The following is a 27,852-nucleotide window of genomic DNA, read 5'->3' as shown; positions in this document are numbered from 1 at the left end:
TAATATGCAGTGTGTCATACAGCAAATTATTGCACACTCATAAGTAACTTGTGTTGTTCAACGTATTGTCTTGTATGCAATTGCATTCAAATGAAATAGTTTAATTGAAAAAAGTCAGACAAGGACATTTTCTTCCTAAAACATTTTATCATTTATTAATTGTTCTAAGGTCGTACATATAAGAAAATACCAAAATGCCTTTTAAGTAAGGCTGGCATTATTTACAGTGGCTCCTCCCACAGCAGGATTTAGTGATGCTCATGCTGGAGGCTGCTTGAGGCCACCATATTTTGTTCATTACAAAGACAAAGAATAAAACTGATTAGCCTTCATCACACAAACCATTCAAGTATCTTAGTACAAAGGTTAAATATTGGGATCATTCCAGATGAGAAGCCACTCCAGTATAATCAGACGTGCAAGCTGTGGAGCAGTGGAAAAATTGTTCTATCAATAACAGTCGTACAAGGTAGAAGAACCCTTTAATTTATAAAATAATCAAAGTGTGATGTTACAGACATGAATATTGGCAAGGTGAGAACGAACGGGTCTGCAAAAAAGACCCTTTTACCAGGTCAAGGATTTCAGACGCTCGTTGATTCCAGGACTCTTTTAGAATTAACATTTTCCTTCCAGCAATGTATATTATTGGAAGATGTTCCGCTTACGCATGCAGACATTGTAGTATTCAGCAGGTCAAACATATTAGAGAAGGTTAATAAAGTATATCCTTTAAGAACAAGCTATATAAAACAAGACACTGGGCTCATCATATTGATGTATGTAGCTTCAAGATGTTTGTAAAAGGAAAAGATAAGTAAACATTAAATTTCACAATGTAGTCACAAGAAAGAAGCTGAACAGTTCTTCCCTCTCACACACTGGCTGACACTGGCTCTTATGATTGGTTGAACTGTCTAAATCAGAGGAAACTAGCAATGATAGAAAGCAACAGGGATAATTTTGTCTGTTAAGTTACAATCCCTTAGCTTTTGGCAGCTATAAAATACAAAAAAAAATAAAAGCAATCATTACACAAGTTGCAGTCAACAAATTGCTGAACAGTTTGAAACTGATGTTAAGATAATGGGAAACATATATGCTCATTTTTAAATAGTTGATTTATCCATACAAATGAAAGATTTAGCACTAACAAACAGAAATATGGCTGCATATACACCTTAGATTACTACCAGTTGGGTCAGCTAGTTAATAAAGACATAAAAGACCAGCAAGCAAATAAGAGAATTTTATTTAATGAGTAAATTAGATTTACTCAAAAAAAAAAATGTGGCTATAACTGCTGGTTGATAGCACAAAACTTCTCAGCCAGGAGTCAAATCCACATTTTCATTAGGTAAAAAGTTTCTTATTATGCAAGTTGAACATCAGCTACAAATAGATCCTAAAGATTAAGAAACAATGATAATCGGAGAATATATTGTAAGCTGGCAAGTAGGGCCCTCTTATCTCTGTATATATTACTCAGCATTGTTTTATTACTGTGTTTGTTCCCAATTGTAAAGCGCTACAGAATATTCTGGCGCTATATAAATAAATGTTGATAAGGCAAACATGAGATGAAATATTTTCTTTTGTATCCACTAAGCAGTTTCCTGTCCCTTTCCTGTGACCAAATCAATGTGCTTAAGTTAGGTAAAGATACTGCCACCAACAGAAAATATTAAGTGGATCCTGTCTACAAAACAATGGCTTCTGTTTTACATTTCATGTACATCAATATAGAGATTTTTTGTACTACACATTCAACATAAAAACATCTGATCACACAAACAAGGACAAAAAGGCTTAATAGATATCAAATAACATTCTGTATTTATGGATTTATCTCATGGAATTGTATCTCCACATGATCAATTAAGGACAAAAAAAAAAACCTTAGGACTCATTCACAGTTGCATAAACCAATGTTTGATAAATACGCATGTATGCGCGAAAAGGTTGATGCACAAATTTAAAGATATATGCACATAGTTCATATCCAGAATAGTAAAGAGCAAATACTAGATTTACAAGGATGTATCTTAAAAAAAACCCTCACATTTTACACTGGTTTTAACCCCTTCAGTGCTAAGGAAGACTGTGATGTCCTTAGCACACAGGGGGTTCAAAGAAGTAAAGAAGTTAAAATTATACTTACCTTTGCCCCACAGCGATTTCCTGTTGGTGGGGCTTAATGACGTCATCACAATTATGTCATTAAGCCCCACCTTCTCACACATTGCCTACAGAAAAGTAATGAATAGCCAGGGAATGGGGAGAGGGGACTAAAAGGGCTCTATTCTCACATCCTGGCACCTAGAAACTCAGGGACACCCTTGATCGAAATTAGATGCACCTTAATAGTTATTATCTGGTGGTCACCAGACAATAATACTTTACAGTACTAAAAATATTTAGAAGTCCAGAGAGGGGAGAGGGGATTACATCTCCCCATAAACTCAGTGGTACCCTCCTCATTTGATGCAGTAGGCAGTTTTCAACTTGGTATGCCGTCTTTGGGCTAATTATTTTGTTGCTACACATTTGAGATTACTGTGTAGAATCCTGTGTTTTGATTTTTTAAAAAGTAGACTGATGCCAAAGGAAGAGCAACAAAGTAATTTCTTGGCAGTGTTTAGAAAAAAATACATCAATTTGCTTTTAGTTTACTTTCTTGCCATGTCAATTAACAAAAACAGTTTTGGGTAGATTTTTTTATACACACTCACATATTATAATATATAGAGAATATAAAGAAGAAATACCAGAATAAGCTCAGCTGAGAAGGAATTAAAGATGTGCATAAACCGCGGGAGTGCTCACTTGCCATAACATATGCAAATGTTTTACAACTCCCATATTTATAAAATGTGGTTTTTAGGCATGTGTGAAAGGGCCTTTAGGCTTCATTTATGGTTCCAACCATAAAAAAGTATAGGGGTAAAACACAAATATAAAGATGTTGGAAAAAAAAAATGTAAGCTAAAAGGATTAGGACACTAGTCAATTTTAAAAGGCTATATCTTCCAAAAAATGTCATCATCAAAAAGCAGAACAAAACAGATTAAATACTCATAAAACTCAGATAGTTACTATACTTTAAAAGGCTAAGACAGCATGGTGCTATCTAACTGGGCAGCACAGTATGACGCCGCCATATTGCAGAACCCATTGAATTCATTAGGGTTTTTAGCACCTGTGCATGTTGTGTCTGTTTGCTGTAATTATCTATGAGGGCCAAGAATCTGTGTGTCTTTTTAAAAGTATTGCTCATATGAAAGAATAGCTGTGTTTGACGCTATCCTTAACCAAAGTCAATCCACACAAAAGTAACATTCTAAAGGCCGCGCTACTGTTAAAAGTAATGCGGCCTGCGCACTATTACCGTTTGCAGCAATAGTGCGCGTAATTACCGTTATTACGGTAGTTCTAACGCCAGCTTTTTGCTCGCAGCTCTCTGATCTGCGTGCTGAAAGCCGGGCTAAAACTACCGTTATAACAGGAATAGTTTTAGCGCGGCGGTACTTGCTAAAAAGGTACCATTCCCTGTTGTAAATCCACCCGTGAGTGTCCAGCATTTTACCTGCACAACGTAACATGAAACAGCCTGATATTTCTTTAACTAAATAAAATTAAAAAAAACAAACAAAACAACAGTCCTATGGGTTTACACATTTTGAATTGGCAAGAATTTGAAGGAAAATAGTGATGGTGCTATATACATTTTACAGTACCACTTCCAGCATACAGGACCTCATTTACGAAGCGTGCTGAATGTACACCACAAATCACTTTGGTTTTGTCCTAGTGCACCTTCATAGCCCCCCATACCCATGGACACTGTCTAGGCACACTAGCGTGATGTCACAAAAAAAAAGATTTTGCAGTGCGTCACAGCATTTGCGCGCTTTGTAAATTACCTTGATATTTTGCAAGTTTACAAACTAATTTTAGTAAACCGCAACCTAAAATTAATGTTTCAACAACATCAAGGTTAATTTAAGAGATTTGTGGTATACTAAAATGTAAATATGTTATATTGCCTCTATTCATTCCTTTTAAATAAATATATTTACCAGTGCATGTGAAGAGTACCATATAGTTCAGTGATAAGAAGTGTCTTGCAGCTAGAATCTACAATGTAATTGAATGGTTTTGATTACTCTGGCATAGATTTTGTCCAAGATTAATGTTAAAACTGCAAAACAAAACAACTTAGGGACAAATCCATAAAATAAATTTATAACGAGACTCACATTAACTTGCTTTGGTAAGTGAAGAGACGCTGATCATTCTACAGTGAAACATGATCATTGAACAAGGCAATTCAGTATTACGTACTGTAGCATGTTCATTATCAATGTACATACACTTTCTTGTACCTTTGTAAAGAGTTGTATAGGCATTATATAGTTCATTGTTTTCATTGTTAGTGTAAAGATTTTTATACGGCGCAGCTTATAATCAATGCAAGAATCTCAGCTTCATTATACAGCAGTGCTCATTATCCATATAGATATTCAGCATAATTAAACAGTTCAATACGTTCATTATCCACCTGCACAGATATTCTGTATCCTTAGACATTATCCAACCTGCTTAAAAGACAACAATAGAGTGTAAAAGAGTCTCCCCTTAAAAAACACCACCTCCTATTTCTTTCGGAGTCCAAACTCATTAATTTAAGAACTAGAAGGCTAGATTCCACATCATTAGGAAACGGTTCGATTGTACCGGTCAACAAATGCATATCCAAGTATCTGATTCAACTCAAAAATAATCAATCATTCACTAGAAGATAAATACAAGATTATATATAGCAGCTTTAAACTAGTACTGACTAAAAATGTTAGTGTGATGGTACAGATGGCACAGCAGTGGTGTGCCAGACATACTACAGTTCCTTTTGGCAGCAAAAGCCACAATGGTCTTCCAGAGTTGAACTCTGCTTGGGAGCAATAAAGTCACCAGTTTGGAAGAGCTGAGATTATTTTCATGTGTAGATGAAGTGGAAAATGGCATCCTTGCCAAGGATAACTGGGCATATGGAAGGGAATAATAGTGCCAGATGAATGTACCATATTTGATATTTCCCAAAAACCCACCACTCCTCCCATAAAAATATCAAAAAGTTAAAAAAAACAAAAAAAAAAACAATCCTGAAAAATAGGATGACTGCATAAAGTTCAGTTACCATGGCCCTTTGCAGACATTGTCATGACGCAGTTTGGCATTTTTAACATACACAAGCACATTCCTAAATAAAATTGATAAAGGCTGTAACTCGTTTCTTTCAATTTAAAAGATTAAATGGAAAGCGTCATGTAGATCTTTATAGGCCTTAATATAACAAGCAAGTCCGCATAGGCCTCATCTCAGGATTTATCAATTTTTTTACAATTCAAGGCCTCCATGTGGATAATTAAAGAAGTTTTCTTAAGAATGAAGAATACATCAAATCCATTTCAACTACTATCAAGTGTCTGGCATTGAAATTCTGCTTTAATTTTAACATACAACGTTGCATTGTAATATAACATTTTCATTAAGAAAATGTCCTTCTAATAGTTGAATGGTAAAAGATTGGTCACATGGTTTACTAGACTATTCGTACTACATTAGAGTCAAGGAATAATCAAAGAAATGCCTGCAATGCTTTCAATGGTCAAGTCCTGAACTAGTACCTTTACCCAAAAAAAAGTGCTACATTGTGATTGGGGGAGAAGTTGTGCAGTTATCCTCTGGTAAAAGAAAAAGAATTGGGATAGAGCAGTTTCATAACTGCTGGAATTTGAATGCTTCATGTTTGATGATGGAGGAGGAGTAACACCACGCTTTTTCTTGAATACCCCTCGCAAAGATTTCTTCAAACAAAAAAACAGAAAATTGTAAAATAGGGAAAATAATTGTAATCCCTTTAAGAAGCCATTAGCAAGTCTCAAACTGTAATAAAAGGTACAGGGCTACTCCATATTCTTGGTCAGTGAAGGGTCTGCGTTTATTCTCATTTCCTATGATAGATGTTAACAGAGGAATTACTGCAGAGGTCCACGAACAACAGTATGCTGCCCAGAACTGGAAAAAGAAAGAGAAAAATAATCTAATGTTATTAAGTTGCAATCAGTGCGGAAAGGCTACATGAAATCTATGGAACAAAAATGTCTAAGTTTATTTGCATTGTGAAGAATGTACATAGTTATTACTACATTTACAGCTCTTTTATACATTGAAAAAGCATTCAATACAGGCTCGAAAAAGGGCAGTCATGAATATCTGTTGCACACTAATTTCTGAAAAACAGACCTGTTTGAAATGCATAGCTTTACTCTTTAAACAGGGATCATTTCAACATATTGTACCAATTAATTTTTCATTTTTCACTCCTTCATGACAACCTTTACAATGGTATGTTTGTTTTTTTATTTAGCAAGAGAACATCACACAACAATCCCCCATTAGTGAGTATATAACCTGGATCCTCCCTTTCCTCCATGTACTTTCCTGCCTTTAGCTAGACAGGTCAGCTAGGGATAAACCTTGGTTTTATCTGATTTTCTTGGTTAAAGCAAAGTACCGCTTGTGGGGTAAGTTGAGGTTCAGTTGGCTAGCTGGAAACCGCTGCGCTACTACTTTCGGGAGCAGTGTAGTATGAATAGTAGAATTAGAAATGCGCGCCTTAGCGCAATGGGAGCAGTGTCTGTGCATGCCTGCATAGCAGCAGTATAAACTCAGGACTGCTACAAAAGCATTCCCTGTTCCAAAGGATAATGTTGTGGGAATCACTTACAGAGTGCAGCAGCCTCAAGTCACCGAGAAAGATCGAGTCTGAGCACAATCCCAAAATGCTGAAGAACACCAGCTCCGGGTAAGCCCCTTAAGTTAGTAATAGTGTTCCCATTTCAGCACTCTTGTAGAGATGGGAAAAACAAGAAAAAATAAACACACACCACAGAATTTGTGCATCTTGAGATAAATCCTTTACAGCTTTCTTGAAGGAGTATTTTGTGCAATTCTCAAAATAAAGTCAGCCACCCAACCAATTGAAGGAGCTAACCGCATACATGAAAAACATATTTGTAACCATTAACTTGTATACATTGCAAAAAGTTAAAAAAGCCATATCGCTAACATGTATAGATATGGCAGATAGAAACACTCGGAGTGTGATTCTTCAGGAATATTGAAACATTCTGTCACTCACCGGACCGTGAGTGCCTCTTCCCGGACATTTAGGAACCGTGGTCGTCCTCCATCCTGAGGGTCTGCGCATGCGCAGCCCTTTTCTACCCTTCAGTGTATGTCCCTTTAACTTAATTGGCAGATCAGGCAACACTCCCTATATTAAGCACCTGTGGTCAACACCACGTTGCCTGATCTTGGAGTCTCATTCCCCATGAGTCTCTGAAGGTGTTCCTGTGTTTCCTCGTGTATTCAGCGCTGCTGATTCCTGTGGTTTCCAAACCACTTCTACCTCTGTGGTTTCCAAACCACTTCTACTACTGTGGTTCCCATACCACTTCTACCATCAAGTGTATCATCGTGACTGTTAGCTGATTCCTATCCGCTGCCTCCGTGCACTACAGTCTTCTAAACCACTTCAATTCTATCTCATATCATTGTGACTGTTTGCTGATTCCTATCCGCTGCCTCCGTGCACTTCAGCCACTCTCCACATCTACTCACCTGTTCATCATCAAGACTGTGAGCTGATTCCTATCCGCTGCCTCCGTGCACTACAGTCTCCAGCTTGCAACTCGTCTGTGTTTCCTCATCGTGACTGTTAGCTGATTCCTATCCGCTGCCTCTGTGCACTACAGTCTCCAGCGTACAACTCGTCTGTGTTTCAACATCGTGACTGTTAGCTGATTCCTATCCGCTGCCTCCGTGCACTACAGACCCCAGCTTGCAACTCGTCTGTGTTTCAACATCGTGACTGTTAGCTGATTCCTACCCGCTGCCTCCGTGCACTACAGACTCCAGCTTGCAACTCGTCTGTGTTTCAACATCGTGACTGTGAGCTGATTCCTATCCGCTACCTCTGTGCGCTGCAGTCTTCATCTCATCTCTCCCGTGTTTCCTCGAGACTGCTGCTATTATTGCCATTCGCTACTCCCGTGATCAACAGCTCCTGGTCTACTCTGCTCACCCGTGTTCCATCGCTATTTGCACCTGCTGGTTGCTACTGGTTACCTCCGTGTGTCCGCAGAGTCCTGCTCTTGCTGCCAGCGCTAATCGTCCATCTGTTGCTGATCCGCTCTCCACACCTTCCTGTGTCCCGCTGGTCTCTACCCGCCTGTCAGCATTGGATTCGTGTCTCATCTGCTATCCTGCTGCTAGATCATCACCATTCTCCTGGGTCCTCCAAGAGTCCAGTTCCGCGTTCTACCGATTCCTGTGGATTCGTGTCCCTGTTGGTTTACTTACCTGTGCGCTGCACCTACTAGACCTCTGCTTCATCCATCCAGGGACTTCTCATCCTGCCGGCCTCCTGCCGCTCAGGTATCGCTGCACTCCTGTCTGACTGCCTGCTTCTGAACCACGGTATGCATACTTCTCATTGACTGTGCTGGTGTATTGCATACCTGCTGGACTGTGTTGGTTCTCTTCTGGAGTCTGCTATCCGCTGAGTCTGTTGCCATCATTGACTGTACTATCTTGTTCCGGATTACTTCAAGAGACTTTCCATATTTGCAGTGCTGTTCAGTCATTCATATATCTATATTGTGCATATTACTGTGGATCGTGTTAAGGTGCCGTGTTTACCCTGTGTTGCAGTCTCTCCCCGTGCACCTCCTCACATATATATTCAGTGGTACAACTTGCTAGTAGCAGACCACTGATCCCTGTTTCCAGTTTCACCTGTTCCAGTATCCTCTCACATAGCAGTGGTACAACTTGCTATCGCAGACCACTGACTCCCCGGATACCTCCACTTGGATTCCATTCCTTCACTCAGACAGCGGTACAACTTGCTATCCGCAGACCGCTGACTCTCATCACCTCCTCGTTTCTGTTGGACATTCCTCCTCACTATAGCAGTGGTACAACTTGCTATCGCAGACCACTGACTACCTTCACGTGTCCTTGTCCATACAGTTCCTCGTGTACTATTACCTCCATATTACCAGTGTTGCTAGTCATAGACTTTCCTGAGCATCTCATCATCTGCTATTTACTGTTCCGTGATCACCCTGCTACCAGAGTACCCTATTACCACCTACATTGCTCTGGTAAGCCTACCACCTGGTGATCCCTGGGTAAAGACTCCTAGTGCCCGTGACAGTAAGATCAGGCCATGACAGACCCAGATACGGAACCTACCGCCAAAGAGATGCTGCAGCATCTGGTCAGCCGTGTGGAGCAACAGGATGCCCGCCAACAGCTGTTACTTCAGTGTTATCAATCATTAACCTCCCAAGGAACATCTGGACAGACTGTGACAGCCACTACTGAGGCGCCTGTGCTTTCCTCCGTTTCCCCAGTGCCATCCCAGGTGTCTACAGCTTCCACGCTTCACCTGCCTACTCCGTCAAAGTACGATGGGGACCCCAAAACTTGTAGGGGTTTCCTTAACCAATGTTCAGTCCATTTTGAGCTCCAACCTCAAAATTTTTCTACCCATCGTTCCAGAGTGGCCTATCTTATCTCTTTGTTTTCTGGACAAGCCCTGGCTTGGGCCTCCCCTCTGTGGGAAAGAAACGACCCAATATTGCAAGATAGTGCCAAATTCATTTCTACATTCCGAAGTGTGTTCGATGAACCAGGTCGTGTGACCTCCGCTGCTTCCAGCATCCTCCGTTTGCGACAAGGATCTCATACAGTAGGCCAGTACGTCATTCAATTTAGGATCTTAGCCTCTGAACTTCAGTGGAACACTGAAGCCCTAGTTGCCGCCTTCTGGCAGGGGCTCTCCGATAAAATTAAAGATGCACTGACTACCCAGGAGCTTCCTTCGTCACTTGAAGATCTGATCTCTCTTTGCCATCGTGTTGATATGAGATTACGTGAAAGAGAGGCTGAAAAAACAACTTCTGCTAAAGCACCTCTTCGTTCAAACCCTCAATTTCGTCCAGTTTCACCCTCTGTGATTCCCATGGAGATAGGACGTTCCAAATTATCTTCAGAGGAGAGGAAACGAAGAGTCAAGAATAGACTCTGTATCTATTGTGCTGATTCCACTCATATGCTCAGCTCTTGCCCTAAGAGATCGGGAAATGCCAGGCCCTAACTAGTTCTGGAGAGGTGAAGTTAGGGTCCCTGGAGTCCTCTCCATCTTCTATGAAATCTAAAGTCTGCGCTTTTGATGTTACGATTTCCTTTGCTACCAAAACCTTTGAGTCACAGGCATTGATTGATTCCGGAGCAGCAGGAAATTTTATTTCCAAATCATTAGTGCATCAATGGTCTCTACCAGTAATTACGTTAAGAACACCCATTACTGTGACGGCTATAGATGGATCACGTCTCATCAACGGTCTCATCACCCAGAGTACGTCTCCAGTAACACTTCAGATTGGTGCCCTGCACCATGAAGAAATATCGTTTTTAATCCTTCCAGTTACGACAAGTCCGATTGTCTTAGGCCTTCCATGGATTCAGTGTCACTCTCCCCAGATTGACTGGCGCACTCCTCAAGTTACATCTTGGGGGTCTGAATGTTACCATCGGTGCCTTTCCCAAGTTATTCCTCTCAAAGTACAGCAATCTTCCATCTCATCTTCCTCACCGGGACTCCCTCCTCAGTATGCTTCATTTACTGATGTGTTTGATAAAGCTCAGTCTGAACGTCTTCCTCCTCATCGTTCTTGGGATTGTCCGATCGACCTTCTACCTGGCAAGACTCCTCCCAGGGGCCGGGTCTATCCACTCTCGTTACCTGAAACTCAAGCCACATCTGAGTATATACAGGAGAACCTCCAGCGTGGGTTTATTCGACCTTCCACCTCTCCCGCTGGAGCTGGGTTCTTCTTCGTCAAAAAGAAGGATGGATCATTACGCCCTTGCATAGATTTTCGTGGACTCAATGCCATTACTATCAAGAATCGGTATCCCATTCCGCTGATCACTGAGTTGTTCGATCGCATCAAGGGAGCCCGTATCTTTACTAAGTTGGATCTTCGTGGTGCCTACAATTTAATTAGAATTCGTTCCGGTGACGAATGGAAGACAGCGTTCAACACCAGAGACGGGCATTACGAATATCTGGTAATGCCTTTCGGGCTGTGTAATGCCCCCGCTGTTTTCCAAGGCTTCATCAATGAGATCTTTCGGGACTTATTATACGTATGTGTCGTCGTCTACCTGGACGACATATTGATCTTTTCACAGGACCTGCCTTCTCATCACCAACATGTGGCAGAAGTCCTCTCCAGGCTACGGAAAAACTCATTGTTCTGTAAATTAGAAAAATGTTCATTCGAATTGCCCCAGATTCCATTCTTGGGGTATATAGTTTCCGGAGTTGGCTTGAAGATGGATCCAGACAAGGTGAATGCTGTACTACATTGGCCCCAGCCAACTACTCTTCGTGCTATCCAGCGTTTTTTAGGTTTTGCCAATTACTATAGACGCTTCATTCAAGACTTTTCTTCCATTGCATCCCCTATTGTGGCCCTGACTCGGAAAGGGGCTAATCCTAAGCAATGGTCATCTGAGGCTCTCCAAGCCTTTCAAATTCTCAGAGTCCTTCTCCTCGGCTCCAATTCTTCGACAGCCTGATGTGACACTTCCCTTCTTCCTAGAAGTAGATGCCTCTAATGTGGGCTTGGGAGCCATCCTCTCCCAACGCTCGGAACAGCAAAAATTCCATCCTTGTGCCTTCTATTCTCGGGGTCTTCTGCCCGCAGAGAGGAATTATACTATCGGGGACAAGGAGTTACTGGCTATCAAAGCTGCATTAGAGGAATGGAGATACTTATTGGAAGGAGCTCGCCATCCGGTGACCATCTTCACGGATCATAAGAACTTGTCATATCTCCAGTCTGCCCAATGCTTGAACCCTCGTCAAGCAAGATGGTCTCTTTTCTTTTCCCGTTTTGAATTAATTATAACCTTCAAACCAGCTGCCAAGAACAAAAAAGCTGACGCTCTATCTAGAGCTTTTGTGACGTCCTCTGATGTAGAAGAGGTTTCCAACCATACTATTCTAGACCCCAAATGTATCTCACTGGCTGCCTCCTCCACCAAAATGCTACCATTTGGGAAGACCCTTGTGCCTCCTACTCTAAGGAGGAAAATCCTTTCGTGGTTCCATGCCTCCCGTTTTTCTGGACACGCCGGTGAACACAAGACCTTTGAGATTCTCTCTCGAAATTACTGGTGGCCTTCAATGAGGAGAGACGTCAAAGAGTTCATTGCTTCCTGTGAGTTATGTTCCCAGTTCAAATCCTCCCGCAGAACTCCAGCAGGGTTGCTGCGACCACTACCCATTCCGTCCAAACCATGGACCCATATTAGTATGGATTTCGTTACTGATTTACCACCTAGTAAGAATCATAATACTATTTGGGTGGTGGTGGACAGATTTTCGAAGATGGCTCATTTCGTCCCTCTGTCTGGTTTGCCTTCCTCGTCTATTCTGGCTGAACATTTCATTAAAGAGATCTTCCGTATCCATGGATGTCCGTCGGAGATTGTGTCTGATAGAGGAGTACAATTCGTTTCCCGATTCTGGCGAGCCCTTTGTAAAACCTTGGGCATACGATTAGCACTCTCATCTTCTTACCATCCGCAATCTAACGGACAAACGGAACGAGTCAATCAAGATCTTGAGACTTTTATAAGAATGTTCTCTTCAGCCAATCAAGACAACTGGGTAGAATTGCTTCCCTGGGCTGAATTCGCCCATAACAACATGTATCATGAGTCATCATCCAAAACTCCATTTTTTGTGGTCTACGGTCACCATCCGTCTTTTCCGGAATTTCCTGCCCTCCCGCCCACCCAAGTTCCTGCTGTGGTGACTGTTTGTCAGACCTTCAAAAATATCTGGGCTCAGGTCAAAACCTGTTTAAAGAAGACATCTAACAAATATAAGTCTTTTGCAGATAAGAAGAGGCGGGCTATTCCACCACTAAAAATTGGAGATCGTGTCTGGTTATCTACCAAAAATATTCGTTTGAAGGTCCCATCTATGAAATTCGCCCCTCGTTTTATTGGTCCATATAGGATCATTCAAATAATCAATCCAGTATGTGTTAAACTTCTTCTTCCTAAGAATCTTCGGATTTCCAATGCCTTTCATGTGTCTTTACTCAAACCTCTTATCATCAACCGTTTCTCAACTCCTCCCTCAGCTCCGCAGCCAGTTCAAGTTTACCAGGAGGAGGATTTCGAGATTACTGAGGTATTGGATGCAAAAATTTCGCGAGGAGTCCTCCGTTTCCTCGTTCATTGGAAGGGCTTTGGTCCTGAGGAGCGCTCTTGGATCAAAGCTGAAGATCTTAATGCTCCTGCCCTTTTGAAGAAGTTTTATTCCAAAAATCCGGACAAGCCCGGTTCCAGACGTTCTGTGCCCACCTTTAAAAGGGGGGGTACTGTCACTCACCGGACCGTGAGTGCCTCTTCCCGGACATTTAGGAACCGTGGTCGTCCTCCATCCTGAGGGTCTGCGCATGCGCAGCCCTTTTCTACCCTTCAGTGTATGTCCCTTTAACTTAATTGGCAGATCAGGCAACACTCCCTATATTAAGCACCTGTGGTCAACACCACGTTGCCTGATCTTGGAGTCTCATTCCCCATGAGTCTCTGAAGGTGTTCCTGTGTTTCCTCGTGTATTCAGCGCTGCTGATTCCTGTGGTTTCCAAACCACTTCTACCTCTGTGGTTTCCAAACCACTTCTACTACTGTGGTTCCCATACCACTTCTACCATCAAGTGTATCATTGTGACTGTTTGCTGATTCCTATCCGCTGCCTCCGTGCACTTCAGCCACTCTCCACATCTACTCACCTGTTCATCATCAAGACTGTGAGCTGATTCCTATCCGCTGCCTCCGTGCACTACAGTCTCCAGCTTGCAACTCGTCTGTGTTTCCTCATCGTGACTGTTAGCTGATTCCTATCCGCTGCCTCTGTGCACTACAGTCTCCAGCGTACAACTCGTCTGTGTTTCAACATCGTGACTGTTAGCTGATTCCTATCCGCTGCCTCCGTGCACTACAGACCCCAGCTTGCAACTCGTCTGTGTTTCAACATCGTGACTGTTAGCTGATTCCTACCCGCTGCCTCCGTGCACTACAGACTCCAGCTTGCAACTCGTCTGTGTTTCAACATCGTGACTGTTAGCTGATTCCTATCCGCTGCCTCCGTGCACTACAGACCCCAGCTTGCAACTCGTCTGTGTTTCAACATCGTGACTGTGAGCTGATTCCTATCCGCTACCTCTGTGCGCTGCAGTCTTCATCTCATCTCTCCCGTGTTTCCTCGAGACTGCTGCTATTATTGCCATTCGCTACTCCCGTGATCAACAGCTCCTGGTCTACTCTGCTCACCCGTGTTCCATCGCTATTTGCACCTGCTGGTTGCTACTGGTTACCTCCGTGTGTCCGCAGAGTCCTGCTCCTGCTGCCAGCGCTAATCGTCCATCTGTTGCTGATCCGCTCTCCACACCTTCCTGTGTCCCGCTGGTCTCTACCCGCCTGTCAGCATTGGATTCGTGTCTCATCTGCTATCCTGCTGCTAGATCATCACCATTCTCCTGGGTCCTCCAAGAGTCCAGTTCCGCGTTCTACCGATTCCTGTGGATTCGTGTCCCTGTTGGTTTACTTACCTGTGCGCTGCACCTACTAGACCTCTGCTTCATCCATCCAGGGACTTCTCATCCTGCCGGCCTCCTGCCGCTCAGGTATCGCTGCACTCCTGTCTGACTGCCTGCTTCTGAACCACGGTATGCATACTTCTCATTGACTGTGCTGGTGTATTGCATACCTGCTGGACTGTGTTGGTTCTCCTCTGGAGTCTGCTATCCGCTGAGTCTGTTGCCATCATTGACTGTACTATCTTGTTCCGGATTACTTCAAGAGACTTTCCATATTTGCAGTGCTGTTCAGTCATTCATATATCTATATTGTGCATATTACTGTGGATCGTGTTAAGGTGCCGTGTTTACCCTGTGTTGCAGTCTCTCCCCGTGCACCTCCTCACATATATATTCAGTGGTACAACTTGCTAGTAGCAGACCACTGATCCCTGTTTCCAGTTTCACCTGTTCCAGTATCCTCTCACATAGCAGTGGTACAACTTGCTATCGCAGACCACTGACTCCCCGGATACCTCCACTTGGATTCCATTCCTTCACTCAGACAGCGGTACAACTTGCTATCCGCAGACCGCTGACTCTCATCACCTCCTCGTTTCTGTTGGACATTCCTCCTCACTATAGCAGTGGTACAACTTGCTATCGCAGACCACTGACTACCTTCACGTGTCCTTGTCCATACAGTTCCTCGTGTACTATTACCTCCATATTACCAGTGTTGCTAGTCATAGACTTTCCTGAGCATCTCATCATCTGCTATTTACTGTTCCGTGATCACCCTGCTACCAGAGTACCCTATTACCACCTACATTGCTCTGGTAAGCCTACCACCTGGTGATCCCTGGGTAAAGACTCCTAGTGCCCGTGACAGTAAGATCAGGCCATGACAGACCCAGATACGGAACCTACCGCCAAAGAGATGCTGCAGCATCTGGTCAGCCGTGTGGAGCAACAGGATGCCCGCCAACAGCTGTTACTTCAGTGTTATCAATCATTAACCTCCCAAGGAACATCTGGACAGACTGTGACAGCCACTACTGAGGCGCCTGTGCTTTCCTCCGTTTCCCCAGTGCCATCCCAGGTGTCTACAGCTTCCACGCTTCACCTGCCTACTCCGTCAAAGTACGATGGGGACCCCAAAACTTGTAGGGGTTTCCTTAACCAATGTTCAGTCCATTTTGAGCTCCAACCTCAAAATTTTTCTACCCATCGTTCCAGAGTGGCCTATCTTATCTCTTTGTTTTCTGGACAAGCCCTGGCTTGGGCCTCCCCTCTGTGGGAAAGAAACGACCCAATATTGCAAGATAGTGCCAAATTCATTTCTACATTCCGAAGTGTGTTCGATGAACCAGGTCGTGTGACCTCCGCTGCTTCCAGCATCCTCCGTTTGCGACAAGGATCTCATACAGTAGGCCAGTACGTCATTCAATTTAGGATCTTAGCCTCTGAACTTCAGTGGAACACTGAAGCCCTAGTTGCCGCCTTCTGGCAGGGGCTCTCCGATAAAATTAAAGATGCACTGACTACCCAGGAGCTTCCTTCGTCACTTGAAGATCTGATCTCTCTTTGCCATCGTGTTGATATGAGATTTCGTGAAAGAGAGGCTGAAAAAACAACTTCTGCTAAAGCACCTCTTCGTTCAAACCCTCAATTTCGTCCAGTTTCACCCTCTGTGATTCCCATGGAGATAGGACGTTCCAAATTATCTTCAGAGGAGAGGAAACGAAGAGTCAAGAATAGACTCTGTATCTATTGTGCTGATTCCACTCATATGCTCAGCTCTTGCCCTAAGAGATCGGGAAATGCCAGGCCCTAACTAGTTCTGGAGAGGTGAAGTTAGGGTCCCTGGAGTCCTCTCCATCTTCTATGAAATCTAAAGTCTGCGCTTTTGATGTTACGATTTCCTTTGCTACCAAAACCTTTGAGTCACAGGCATTGATTGATTCCGGAGCAGCAGGAAATTTTATTTCCAAATCATTAGTGCATCAATGGTCTCTACCAGTAATTACGTTAAGAACACCCATTACTGTGACGGCTATAGATGGATCACGTCTCATCAACGGTCTCATCACCCAGAGTACGTCTCCAGTAACACTTCAGATTGGTGCCCTGCACCATGAAGAAATATCGTTTTTAATCCTTCCAGTTACGACAAGTCCGATTGTCTTAGGCCTTCCATGGCTTCAGTGTCACTCTCCCCAGATTGACTGGCGCACTCCTCAAGTTACATCTTGGGGGTCTGAATGTTACCATCGGTGCCTTTCCCAAGTTATTCCTCTCAAAGTACAGCAATCTTCCATCTCATCTTCCTCACCGGGACTCCCTCCTCAGTATGCTTCATTTACTGATGTGTTTGATAAAGCTCAGTCTGAACGTCTTCCTCCTCATCGTTCTTGGGATTGTCCGATCGACCTTCTACCTGGCAAGACTCCTCCCAGGGGCCGGGTCTATCCACTCTCGTTACCTGAAACTCAAGCCACATCTGAGTACATACAGGAGAACCTCCAGCGTGGGTTTATTCGACCTTCCACCTCTCCCGCTGGAGCTGGGTTCTTCTTCGTCAAAAAGAAGGATGGATCATTACGCCCTTGCATAGATTTTCGTGGACTCAATGCCATTACTATCAAGAATCGGTATCCCATTCCGCTGATCACTGAGTTGTTCGATCGCATCAAGGGAGCCCGTATCTTTACTAAGTTGGATCTTCGTGGTGCCTACAATTTAATTAGAATTCGTTCCGGTGACGAATGGAAGACAGCGTTCAACACCAGAGACGGGCATTACGAATATCTGGTAATGCCTTTCGGGCTGTGTAATGCCCCCGCTGTTTTCCAAGGCTTCATCAATGAGATCTTTCGGGACTTATTATACGTATGTGTCGTCGTCTACCTGGACGACATATTGATCTTTTCACAGGACCTGCCTTCTCATCACCAACATGTGGCAGAAGTCCTCTCCAGGCTACGGAAAAACTCATTGTTCTGTAAATTAGAAAAATGTTCATTCGAATTGCCCCAGATTCCATTCTTGGGGTATATAGTTTCCGGAGTTGGCTTGAAGATGGATCCAGACAAGGTGAATGCTGTACTACATTGGCCCCAGCCAACTACTCTTCGTGCTATCCAGCGTTTTTTAGGTTTTGCCAATTACTATAGACGCTTCATTCAAGACTTTTCTTCCATTGCATCCCCTATTGTGGCCCTGACTCGGAAAGGGGCTAATCCTAAGCAATGGTCATCTGAGGCTCTCCAAGCCTTTCAAATTCTCAAAGAGTCCTTCTCCTCGGCTCCAATTCTTCGACAGCCTGATGTGACACTTCCCTTCTTCCTAGAAGTAGATGCCTCTAATGTGGGCTTGGGAGCCATCCTCTCCCAACGCTCGGAACAGCAAAAATTCCATCCTTGTGCCTTCTATTCTCGGGGTCTTCTGCCCGCAGAGAGGAATTATACTATCGGGGACAAGGAGTTACTGGCTATCAAAGCTGCATTAGAGGAATGGAGATACTTATTGGAAGGAGCTCGCCATCCGGTGACCATCTTCACGGATCATAAGAACTTGTCATATCTCCAGTCTGCCCAATGCTTGAACCCTCGTCAAGCAAGATGGTCTCTTTTCTTTTCCCGTTTTGAATTAATTATAACCTTCAAACCAGCTGCCAAGAACAAAAAAGCTGACGCTCTATCTAGAGCTTTTGTGACGTCCTCTGATGTAGAAGAGGTTTCCAACCATACTATTCTAGACCCCAAATGTATCTCACTGGCTGCCTCCTCCACCAAAATGCTACCATTTGGGAAGACCCTTGTGCCTCCTACTCTAAGGAGGAAAATCCTTTCGTGGTTCCATGCCTCCCGTTTTTCTGGACACGCCGGTGAACACAAGACCTTTGAGATTCTCTCTCGAAATTACTGGTGGCCTTCAATGAGGAGAGACGTCAAAGAGTTCATTGCTTCCTGTGAGTTATGTTCCCAGTTCAAATCCTCCCGCAGAACTCCAGCAGGGTTGCTGCGACCACTACCCATTCCGTCCAAACCATGGACCCATATTAGTATGGATTTCGTTACTGATTTACCACCTAGTAAGAATCATAATACTATTTGGGTGGTGGTGGACAGATTTTCGAAGATGGCTCATTTCGTCCCTCTGTCTGGTTTGCCTTCCTCGTCTATTCTGGCTGAACATTTCATTAAAGAGATCTTCCGTATCCATGGATGTCCGTCGGAGATTGTGTCTGATAGAGGAGTACAATTCGTTTCCCGATTCTGGCGAGCCCTTTGTAAAACCTTGGGCATACGATTAGCACTCTCATCTTCTTACCATCCGCAATCTAACGGACAAACGGAACGAGTCAATCAAGATCTTGAGACTTTTATAAGGATGTTCTCTTCAGCCAATCAAGACAACTGGGTAGAATTGCTTCCCTGGGCTGAATTCGCCCATAACAACATGTATCATGAGTCATCATCCAAAACTCCATTTTTTGTGGTCTACGGTCACCATCCGTCTTTTCCGGAATTTCCTGCCCTCCCGCCCACCCAAGTTCCTGCTGTGGTGACTGTTTGTCAGACCTTCAAAAATATCTGGGCTCAGGTCAAAACCTGTTTAAAGAAGACATCTAACAAATATAAGTCTTTTGCAGATAAGAAGAGGCGGGCTATTCCACCACTAAAAATTGGAGATCGTGTCTGGTTATCTACCAAAAATATTCGTTTGAAGGTCCCATCTATGAAATTCGCCCCTCGTTTTATTGGTCCATATAGGATCATTCAAATAATCAATCCAGTATGTGTTCAACTTCTTCCTAAGAATCTTCGGATTTCCAATGCCTTTCATGTGTCTTTACTCAAACCTCTTATCATCAACCGTTTCTCAACTCCTCCCTCAGCTCCGCAGCCAGTTCAAGTTTACCAGGAGGAGGATTTCGAGATTACTGAGGTATTGGATGCAAAAATTTCGCGAGGAGTCCTCCGTTTCCTCGTTCATTGGAAGGGCTTTGGTCCTGAGGAGCGCTCTTGGATCAAAGCTGAAGATCTTAATGCTCCTGCCCTTTTGAAGAAGTTTTATTCCAAAAATCCGGACAAGCCCGGTTCCAGGCGTTCTGTGCCCACCTTTAAAAGGGGGGGTACTGTCACTCACCGGACCGTGAGTGCCTCTTCCCGGACATTTAGGAACCGTGGTCGTCCTCCATCCTGAGGGTCTGCGCATGCGCAGCCCTTTTCTACCCTTCAGTGTATGTCCCTTTAACTTAATTGGCAGATCAGGCAACACTCCCTATATTAAGCACCTGTGGTCAACACCACGTTGCCTGATCTTGGAGTCTCATTCCCCATGAGTCTCTGAAGGTGTTCCTGTGTTTCCTCGTGTATTCAGCGCTGCTGATTCCTGTGGTTTCCAAACCACTTCTACCTCTGTGGTTTCCAAACCACTTCTACTACTGTGGTTCCCATACCACTTCTACCATCAAGTGTATCATCGTGACTGTTAGCTGATTCCTATCCGCTGCCTCCGTGCACTACAGTCTTCTAAACCACTTCAACTCTATCTCATATCATTGTGACTGTTTGCTGATTCCTATCCGCTGCCTCCGTGCACTTCAGCCACTCTCCACATCTACTCACCTGTTCATCATCAAGACTGTGAGCTGATTCCTATCCGCTGCCTCCGTGCACTACAGTCTCCAGCTTGCAACTCGTCTGTGTTTCCTCATCGTGACTGTTAGCTGATTCCTATCCGCTGCCTCTGTGCACTACAGTCTCCAGCGTACAACTCGTCTGTGTTTCAACATCGTGACTGTTAGCTGATTCCTATCCGCTGCCTCCGTGCACTACAGACCCCAGCTTGCAACTCGTCTGTGTTTCAACATCGTGACTGTTAGCTGATTCCTACCCGCTGCCTCTGTGCACTACAGACTCCAGCTTGCAACTCGTCTGTGTTTCAACATCGTGACTGTGAGCTGATTCCTATCCGCTACCTCTGTGCGCTGCAGTCTTCATCTCATCTCTCCCGTGTTTCCTCGAGACTGCTGCTATTATTGCCATTCGCTACTCCCGTGATCAACAGCTCCTGGTCTACTCTGCTCACCCGTGTTCCATCGCTATTTGCACCTGCTGGTTGCTACTGGTTACCTAAGTGTGTCCGCAGAGTCCTGCTCCTGCTGCCAGCGCTAATCGTCCATCTGTTGCTGATCCGCTCTCCACACCTTCCTGTGTCCCGCTGGTCTCTACCCGCCTGTCAGCATTGGATTCGTGTCTCATCTGCTATCCTGCTGCTAGATCATCACCATTCTCCTGGGTCCTCCAAGAGTCCAGTTCCGCGTTCTACCGATTCCTGTGGATTCGTGTCCCTGTTGGTTTACTTACCTGTGCGCTGCACCTACTAGACCTCTGCTTCATCCATCCAGGGACTTCTCATCCTGCCGGCCTCCTGCCGCTCAGGTATCGCTGCACTCCTGTCTGACTGCCTGCTTCTGAACCACGGTATGCATACTTCTCATTGACTGTGCTGGTGTATTGCATACCTGCTGGACTGTGTTGGTTCTCCTCTGGAGTCTGCTATCCGCTGAGTCTGTTGCCATCATTGACTGTACTATCTTGTTCCGGATTACTTCAAGAGACTTTCCATATTTGCAGTGCTGTTCAGTCATTCATATATCTATATTGTGCATATTACTGTGGATCGTGTTAAGGTGCCGTGTTTACCCTGTGTTGCAGTCTCTCCCCGTGCACCTCCTCACATATATATTCAGTGGTACAACTTGCTAGTAGCAGACCACTGATCCCTGTTTCCAGTTTCACCTGTTCCAGTATCCTCTCACATAGCAGTGGTACAACTTGCTATCGCAGACCACTGACTCCCCGGATACCTCCACTTGGATTCCATTCCTTCACTCAGACAGCGGTACAACTTGCTATCCGCAGACCGCTGACTCTCATCACCTCCTCGTTTCTGTTGGACATTCCTCCTCACTATAGCAGTGGTACAACTTGCTATCGCAGACCACTGACTACCTTCACGTGTCCTTGTCCATACAGTTCCTCGTGTACTATTACCTCCATATTACCAGTGTTGCTAGTCATAGACTTTCCTGAGCATCTCATCATCTGCTATTTACTGTTCCGTGATCACCCTGCTACCAGAGTACCCTATTACCACCTACATTGCTCTGGTAAGCCTACCACCTGGTGATCCCTGGGTAAAGACTCCTAGTGCCCGTGACACATTCTTCAAGAAACACCTTGGTTATTTGGATAATGTGGAAGATCTTCTCAAATCTATCTATTTATATATATATCTATCCATCTGCGGGAATGAGTGAAACGTGAAATTCTACAGCAACTTGTAGCTCTCTTTATAAAGAGCCGGTTAGGAAAAAATAGGGTTTTCCCTGTACATCAAGTGATGAAATAATTGCTTTATAAAGAATGGGCCAAGAGGACAACATCCAGAACATCCATGGACGACAATCAAGAGGCTAAAGAGAAATTGCACTATACTCAAACTATGAAAATCAGGGCATAACCCTGAAAGAGAAATTCCAATACGATTAATAAACACTTTTTATGTACACCGATCAGCCACAACATATTAGGCAACAACTGAACAGTCAGCTCTTGAAGTTGATGTGTTGGAAGCAGGAAATATGAGCAAGCATAAGGATCTGAGCGACTTGGACAATGCCAAATTGTGATGGCTAGATGACTGGGTCAGAGCAACTCCAAAAAGGCACATCTCGTTGGGTGCAGTGGTTAGTACCTACCAAAAGTGGGCCAAGGAAGGACAATGGGTGAACTAAAGACAAGGTCATGGGTGCCCTATGCTCATTGATGTGCATGGAGATTGAAGGCTAGCCCGCCTGGTCCAATACCATAGAACTACTACTGTGGCATACATTGCTGAAAAAGTTCATGCTGTCTATGATAGAAAGTTGTCAGAATACACAGTCCATCACAGCTTGCTGCATATGGGGCTGCATAGCTGTAGACCGGTCAGAGTGCCCATGCTGATCATTGTCCACCGCCGAAAGCGCCTACAATGAGAATGTGAGTGTCAGAACTGGATTATGGAGCAATGGAAGAAAGTTGTCTGGTCTGAGGAATCACATTTTCCTTTACATCATGTGGACAGTCTGGCGTGTGTGCGTCGTTTACCTGGGGAAGAGATGGCACCAGGATGCACTGTGAAAAGAAGGCAAGCCGGCGTAGGCAGTGTAATGCTCTGGGCAATGTTCTGCTGGGAAACCTTTGGTCTTGGCATTCATGTGGATGTTACTTTGGCACGTACCACCTACATAAAACATTGTTGAAGACCAAGCACACCCCTTCATGGCAACAGTATTCCCTAATGGCAATTGACTCTTTCAGCAGTATAATACGCCCTGCCACACTGAAAAAAAACTGTTCAGGAATGGATTGAGGAACATGACAGAGTTCAAGGTGTTGAGTTGGACTCCAAATTTCCCAGAACTCAATCAGAACAAGCATCTGTGGGATGCGCTGTAAAAACAAGTTGGAGCCATAGAGGTACTCACAACTTATAGGACTTAAAGGATCTGCTGCTAACATCTTGGAACCCAATTACCACAGGACACCTTCAGAGATCTTGAGGAGTCCATGCCTTGAGGGTTCAAGGCTATATCTAGCTCTATGTACACACACATTATTTATTTTCAGGCTTATTTTACTTTTATTTATTTTAACTTTATTTTTCTATTGCATTTTGTATTGTATTTATTTATATTTCTAATTACTTTTTATTTGTGTTTAATATTTATAATTAATTCCTTTCATTATTACTACTTTAACTTATTTTTATTTACCTCTTATTTCAAGCCATAAACATTTGAGAGCTTTATACGCTATCCAGCTGTTAAATGGAATACCAACTACAGTGTACTTTACCACTTTAATTATGAGAGCTATGTACATTATGGGCTATAGGCAGATTTTTTTCATTTCTTAAAACTTTGAGAACTAAACTGTTCCAGCTATAAACACTACAAGCTACAGACCACATGTATTACGAGCTTTATACAGTGTGCAAAAGAGCTATAATAAAACACAAAAGGTAAGCCTCCATCTCCTTCCTCTTTTCTCTTTACAGAGCTCTATTTCATAACTGCGGAGGAGTAGATTGCAAAGCCTCCACAATTAAAGAACAGAAGTCTGCATCACCATTTTTCTTTAGTTAATTACATTACAGCATCGAGGAATAAAATAACACTATATAATTATCTCTTCCATAGTGCCAATACAGTATGTAGCGTTTTATAGAGACTGTATAATCATTCACATCAGTCCCAGCCCTGATAACAGTCCAATTTTTTTATCACAAAATCAATAACCTACCTGCATATTTTCCTCTTTTGGAGTGTGGGCAGAACCCTACACAAACAAAGTGAAAACAAATTATCTGCACACAGATTGTGCTCTGGTCAGAACCAAGCCCATGGGCCCAGGACTGTGAGGCTGCAATGACAATCACAATCGCTGCACCACCTGCTATAGTGAGGTAAATTAAAGCTGCTCACTCCTTTCTCCACCTCACCTCTGATCTCTGCTGGGATAATGTTGCAACAGAAGAGGCACTTTTCTTTCTCAACACCAAATGTCTGTCCAGTGACAAGATCCCAAAACAGACATCGGGTGAAGAGAAAGTAACAATTTTACTATTTTACAGCAGCCTTGCGCAGTGTTATAAGAGGTGAAGAAATCAACTCTCTTTACTTGTCAATACAGTATTCCTCTATATGCCAATACAGGAGAAATGACAAACAGCAAGACTATTTTGAAAACTCATCCTGTAGGTAGGCTTTGGAAACTACCCTCCTGTAGACGCACAATGCAGCAAAGGGAGAAAGTGCTTAAAATGCTGAACAAGCAACTTGAAAGTAATAATTATTATTAAATGGTGCTGTACTTGTATTACTTAAGTGTTGATGCAGCTCAACCAGCCAAAAGCATTCTAATCCTGTCCAGTCCCTTACCAACTGCAGCCTGGGCTAGATGATTGCCTCATTAGGCAAGCTGTGAAGCTATCTTCTTACAATGAATATCTTTATTGTTAAGGATGATTTGACATACCCGATTTCATTAATTATGCACAATAATAAGAAAATGTATATTGTGGGTTTTTCATCTTTCTTTGGGTGCCATTTTGATTATTAATTAACTGGGTAGGTAATAAATATTCACTGACCCACCCAGATATGTTAATCCTGCCTAATTTTCTCTGGACAGCCTTCAAATCTCCTTTATGCTGCCACATGCTGGAACTCTCATCAGCCCACCATGATCTCTGACAGCCATTAGGCAATTACAACATGCACATCAACAAAAGTGTATCAGATGCTTTAATGTTGGCTGAGAGAAGTTTCAGTCATTGGCAGCTTTAATATTTATGCAGCAAATATAAAATATATAGACATTTAAATATTAGAGTGGTCTCTCGCTGGACCTTCTGCTAGACAGCAATAAAAGAAACTGATAGGGGCATATTCAATTCCGATCCCGATTCGCGGGATCGTGCCGCGAACCTAATCCGCGGTACCGCAATAACGTGGATTTCCATTCGCAGCCCACAGCGTACGAAAATCTGCGTTATTGTGGTACCGTATTACCGGCAGTAGTGCGCATTTTCCACGGTAACGCGGATCGGGATGGGAATTGAATATGCCCCATAGTGTTTTCTTTCTATGTCTGCAGTGAATCAGGTATATCGGAGATCACAGCATGTACAATACTATCAGCTGCAATTAGTGAAGACAGGTAACATATGCAGGGCATATTATATGTTTGCTACTATGTCACGATGATCTATAATTAGCTGTCAGAGATCACTGCAGGCCTGGTAATTAAATAAAAGTAGCCATGGCTAGGAATTAATTTTTTCAATTTTTGTTAACCCCACTAGCTATATGCTAGTGGGGTTTACAAAGATAAAAAAAAGCACAGTGCTTTCCCGTGCTGCCCTCACCCTATATACACACACATACACATACACACAATACTGTGCAAAAGGCAGGTATGGGAAAAATGCTGCAAAGTAAGAATGCTTTCAAAAAGAGAAGTCTTAATTTATTTTATCAATTAACAAAATGCATAGTGAATTAACTACCTAGTGTTTGTTGCTGTCCTTAGTCTTACCATGGTATATGACCTGTGACATGAAACTTTCTTCCACAACTTTTCATTTGTAGCAGAGTATGGCTGTTCCTCACCCAGTTTGAAGCCACCTACACAACTGTTTCTGTTTCAGTTAATGACTGTTTCAACCTACATATGAAAATGATGATCATTATCATATATTTGGTACGATTGGTAAATCATACACCTGAATATAATCCTACAATATCACTTCTAGTAAAACTTTTGTGCATGTGTACCTAGAAGAATTGATGCTGTTTTGAAGACAAAGGGTATTCACACCAAATACAGATTTATTTCAAATTGCTCTTCTGTTCATTCACTCTGCATTTTGTTAATTGATAAAAATAAACTATTAACACTTCTATTTTTAAAAGCATTCTTACTTTGCAGTATTTTTTCCACACCTGCCTAAAACGTTTGCACAGTACTGTACATATAATATTAAATGTGCAGTCATTAGTGGTTTATGTCCTACTACAACAAACTCAGAAATTTTTTATAGTATAACACTCACTTCTGATGCAAGCTCCAGTCTACTGCTTGGGATCCATAGTCCATGACACAGTTCCATGAGTGGCTACAGGCTGCTCACATTCTAAGGATTCCATCTGATGCGGAAATTCATTTACATTAGGCACTGCATGACTGACAATCATTAGATCACTTTCACACGGACAATGAACATTATTTTATAATGCCTGTCTACTTTAGATATAAAAAAATAAAATATTTTTGTCTTAAAAATAAAATAAAAAAAAAAACTGCTTCTATCATATGAAGGTTTATAATTATTAGGTAGTCTTAGCTTGAAGATGTGAAGAACATTCCATGAAACATTCAAAAATAAAGTAATCTATACATTTCTGAGAAAAGGGCTAACACATGATTATTTTAAATAAAGTCATAAATATCTTTCTTTTAACTGGTATATTTCAAAACTATATAGCACATTTTAATCCGATAAGGATGACAGGAAAGTCATGGAACTGCATTTGCTAAAACAAAGACCTGTAATTGCTAGACTAGGATACCCTGGCGGGAATTCCAAAGTTTAAATACTATATGCTAAAACTAGGACCTGTGATGGCTGAACTGCAGTTATAACACAAATGAGGCTCCTAGGATATATTGCAAAAAAGTAGGGGCATGTGCTGAACAGCAGGTACAAATTGCTTCTTTTTTTCCTTTTCTGGTTTTTAAAACTTTAACAAGTTTCTCGATAAAATATGCGATAGCTAAATTCTCTAACATGGTCAAATGTGGGTTAATACATTTTATTCAGAAAGGGCCGTCTACATTTGAAAAATTTGAATCTTTAACTTTACAAATACTTGCCAACTTTGGAGATCACCCCTCAGGGGGGGTCCTCAAAAGTTGGCTAAGTCTTGGGGGCATAGCCACCATAATTGCGCCATTAGGCCCTGTCCCCTGCTATACAATAGTAATTGTGGCCTATTATAGCAGGAGTGGGACCAGGATAACGCGATTAGACCCGCCCCAACCCACTTCACCGACAAAGCGGGCAGGATTCCGGAGGTTGCCCTGGTCTCCCAGGAATCCGGGACACCTCCCAAAAAAATCGTGAGTCTCCCAGACATTGCAGGAGTGTGGGCAACTATAACTTTACTTCTGTTCATGTTAAAGACTTTGAATCTGTTTGCATAAAAAGTGATCAGTGCATATTCAAATACCAAATCATACTTTCTGACCCTGTGTGCAAATGCTCATGATTGTGGTGTGAGCAAAAGAACATATTTTGCAAATGTTTTTATAATGAAATGTATTACAGTTTTCTTCAAACTTGACCATAATCTAAACCAGTGATGGGCAAACCTTTTCAGGAGCGGGCCAAATAAAAAAGAAAAACTTTAGGCGGGCCAATATAATTTATTAAAAAACTCAAATATCGAAATATATAATACAAATTTTTTGAATGGGACGGGAGGGTGTTA

The 27,852-nt window shown here is 42.8% G+C and overlaps 1 protein-coding gene across 7 annotated transcripts in view; it reads right to left on the bottom strand.

Annotated features, from left to right (window-relative positions):
* Nucleotides 1–463: 463 nt before the first annotated feature.
* ANKS1A (ankyrin repeat and sterile alpha motif domain containing 1A) overlaps nt 464–27,852 on the bottom strand; it is a 139,942-nt gene continuing 112,553 nt past the window's right edge. For all 7 annotated transcript variants that reach the window (XM_075195748.1, XM_075195753.1, XM_075195749.1 and 4 more), the window contains 2 exons: nt 26,415–26,508; nt 464–6,078 (listed from right to left, as the gene is read on the bottom strand). In XM_075195748.1, coding sequence (XP_075051849.1) covers nt 26,434–26,508 — 75 coding nt within the window. In that variant the 3' untranslated portion in view covers nt 464–6,078; nt 26,415–26,433. The remainder of the gene's footprint in view (nt 6,079–26,414; nt 26,509–27,852) is intronic.

The sequence above is a fragment of the Mixophyes fleayi genome, chromosome 2 (genome assembly GCF_038048845.1).
Source record: "Mixophyes fleayi isolate aMixFle1 chromosome 2, aMixFle1.hap1, whole genome shotgun sequence".
NCBI classification, from domain to species: Eukaryota; Metazoa; Chordata; class Amphibia; order Anura; family Limnodynastidae; genus Mixophyes; species Mixophyes fleayi.
This window is presented reverse-complemented; position numbering and strand designations above follow the sequence as displayed.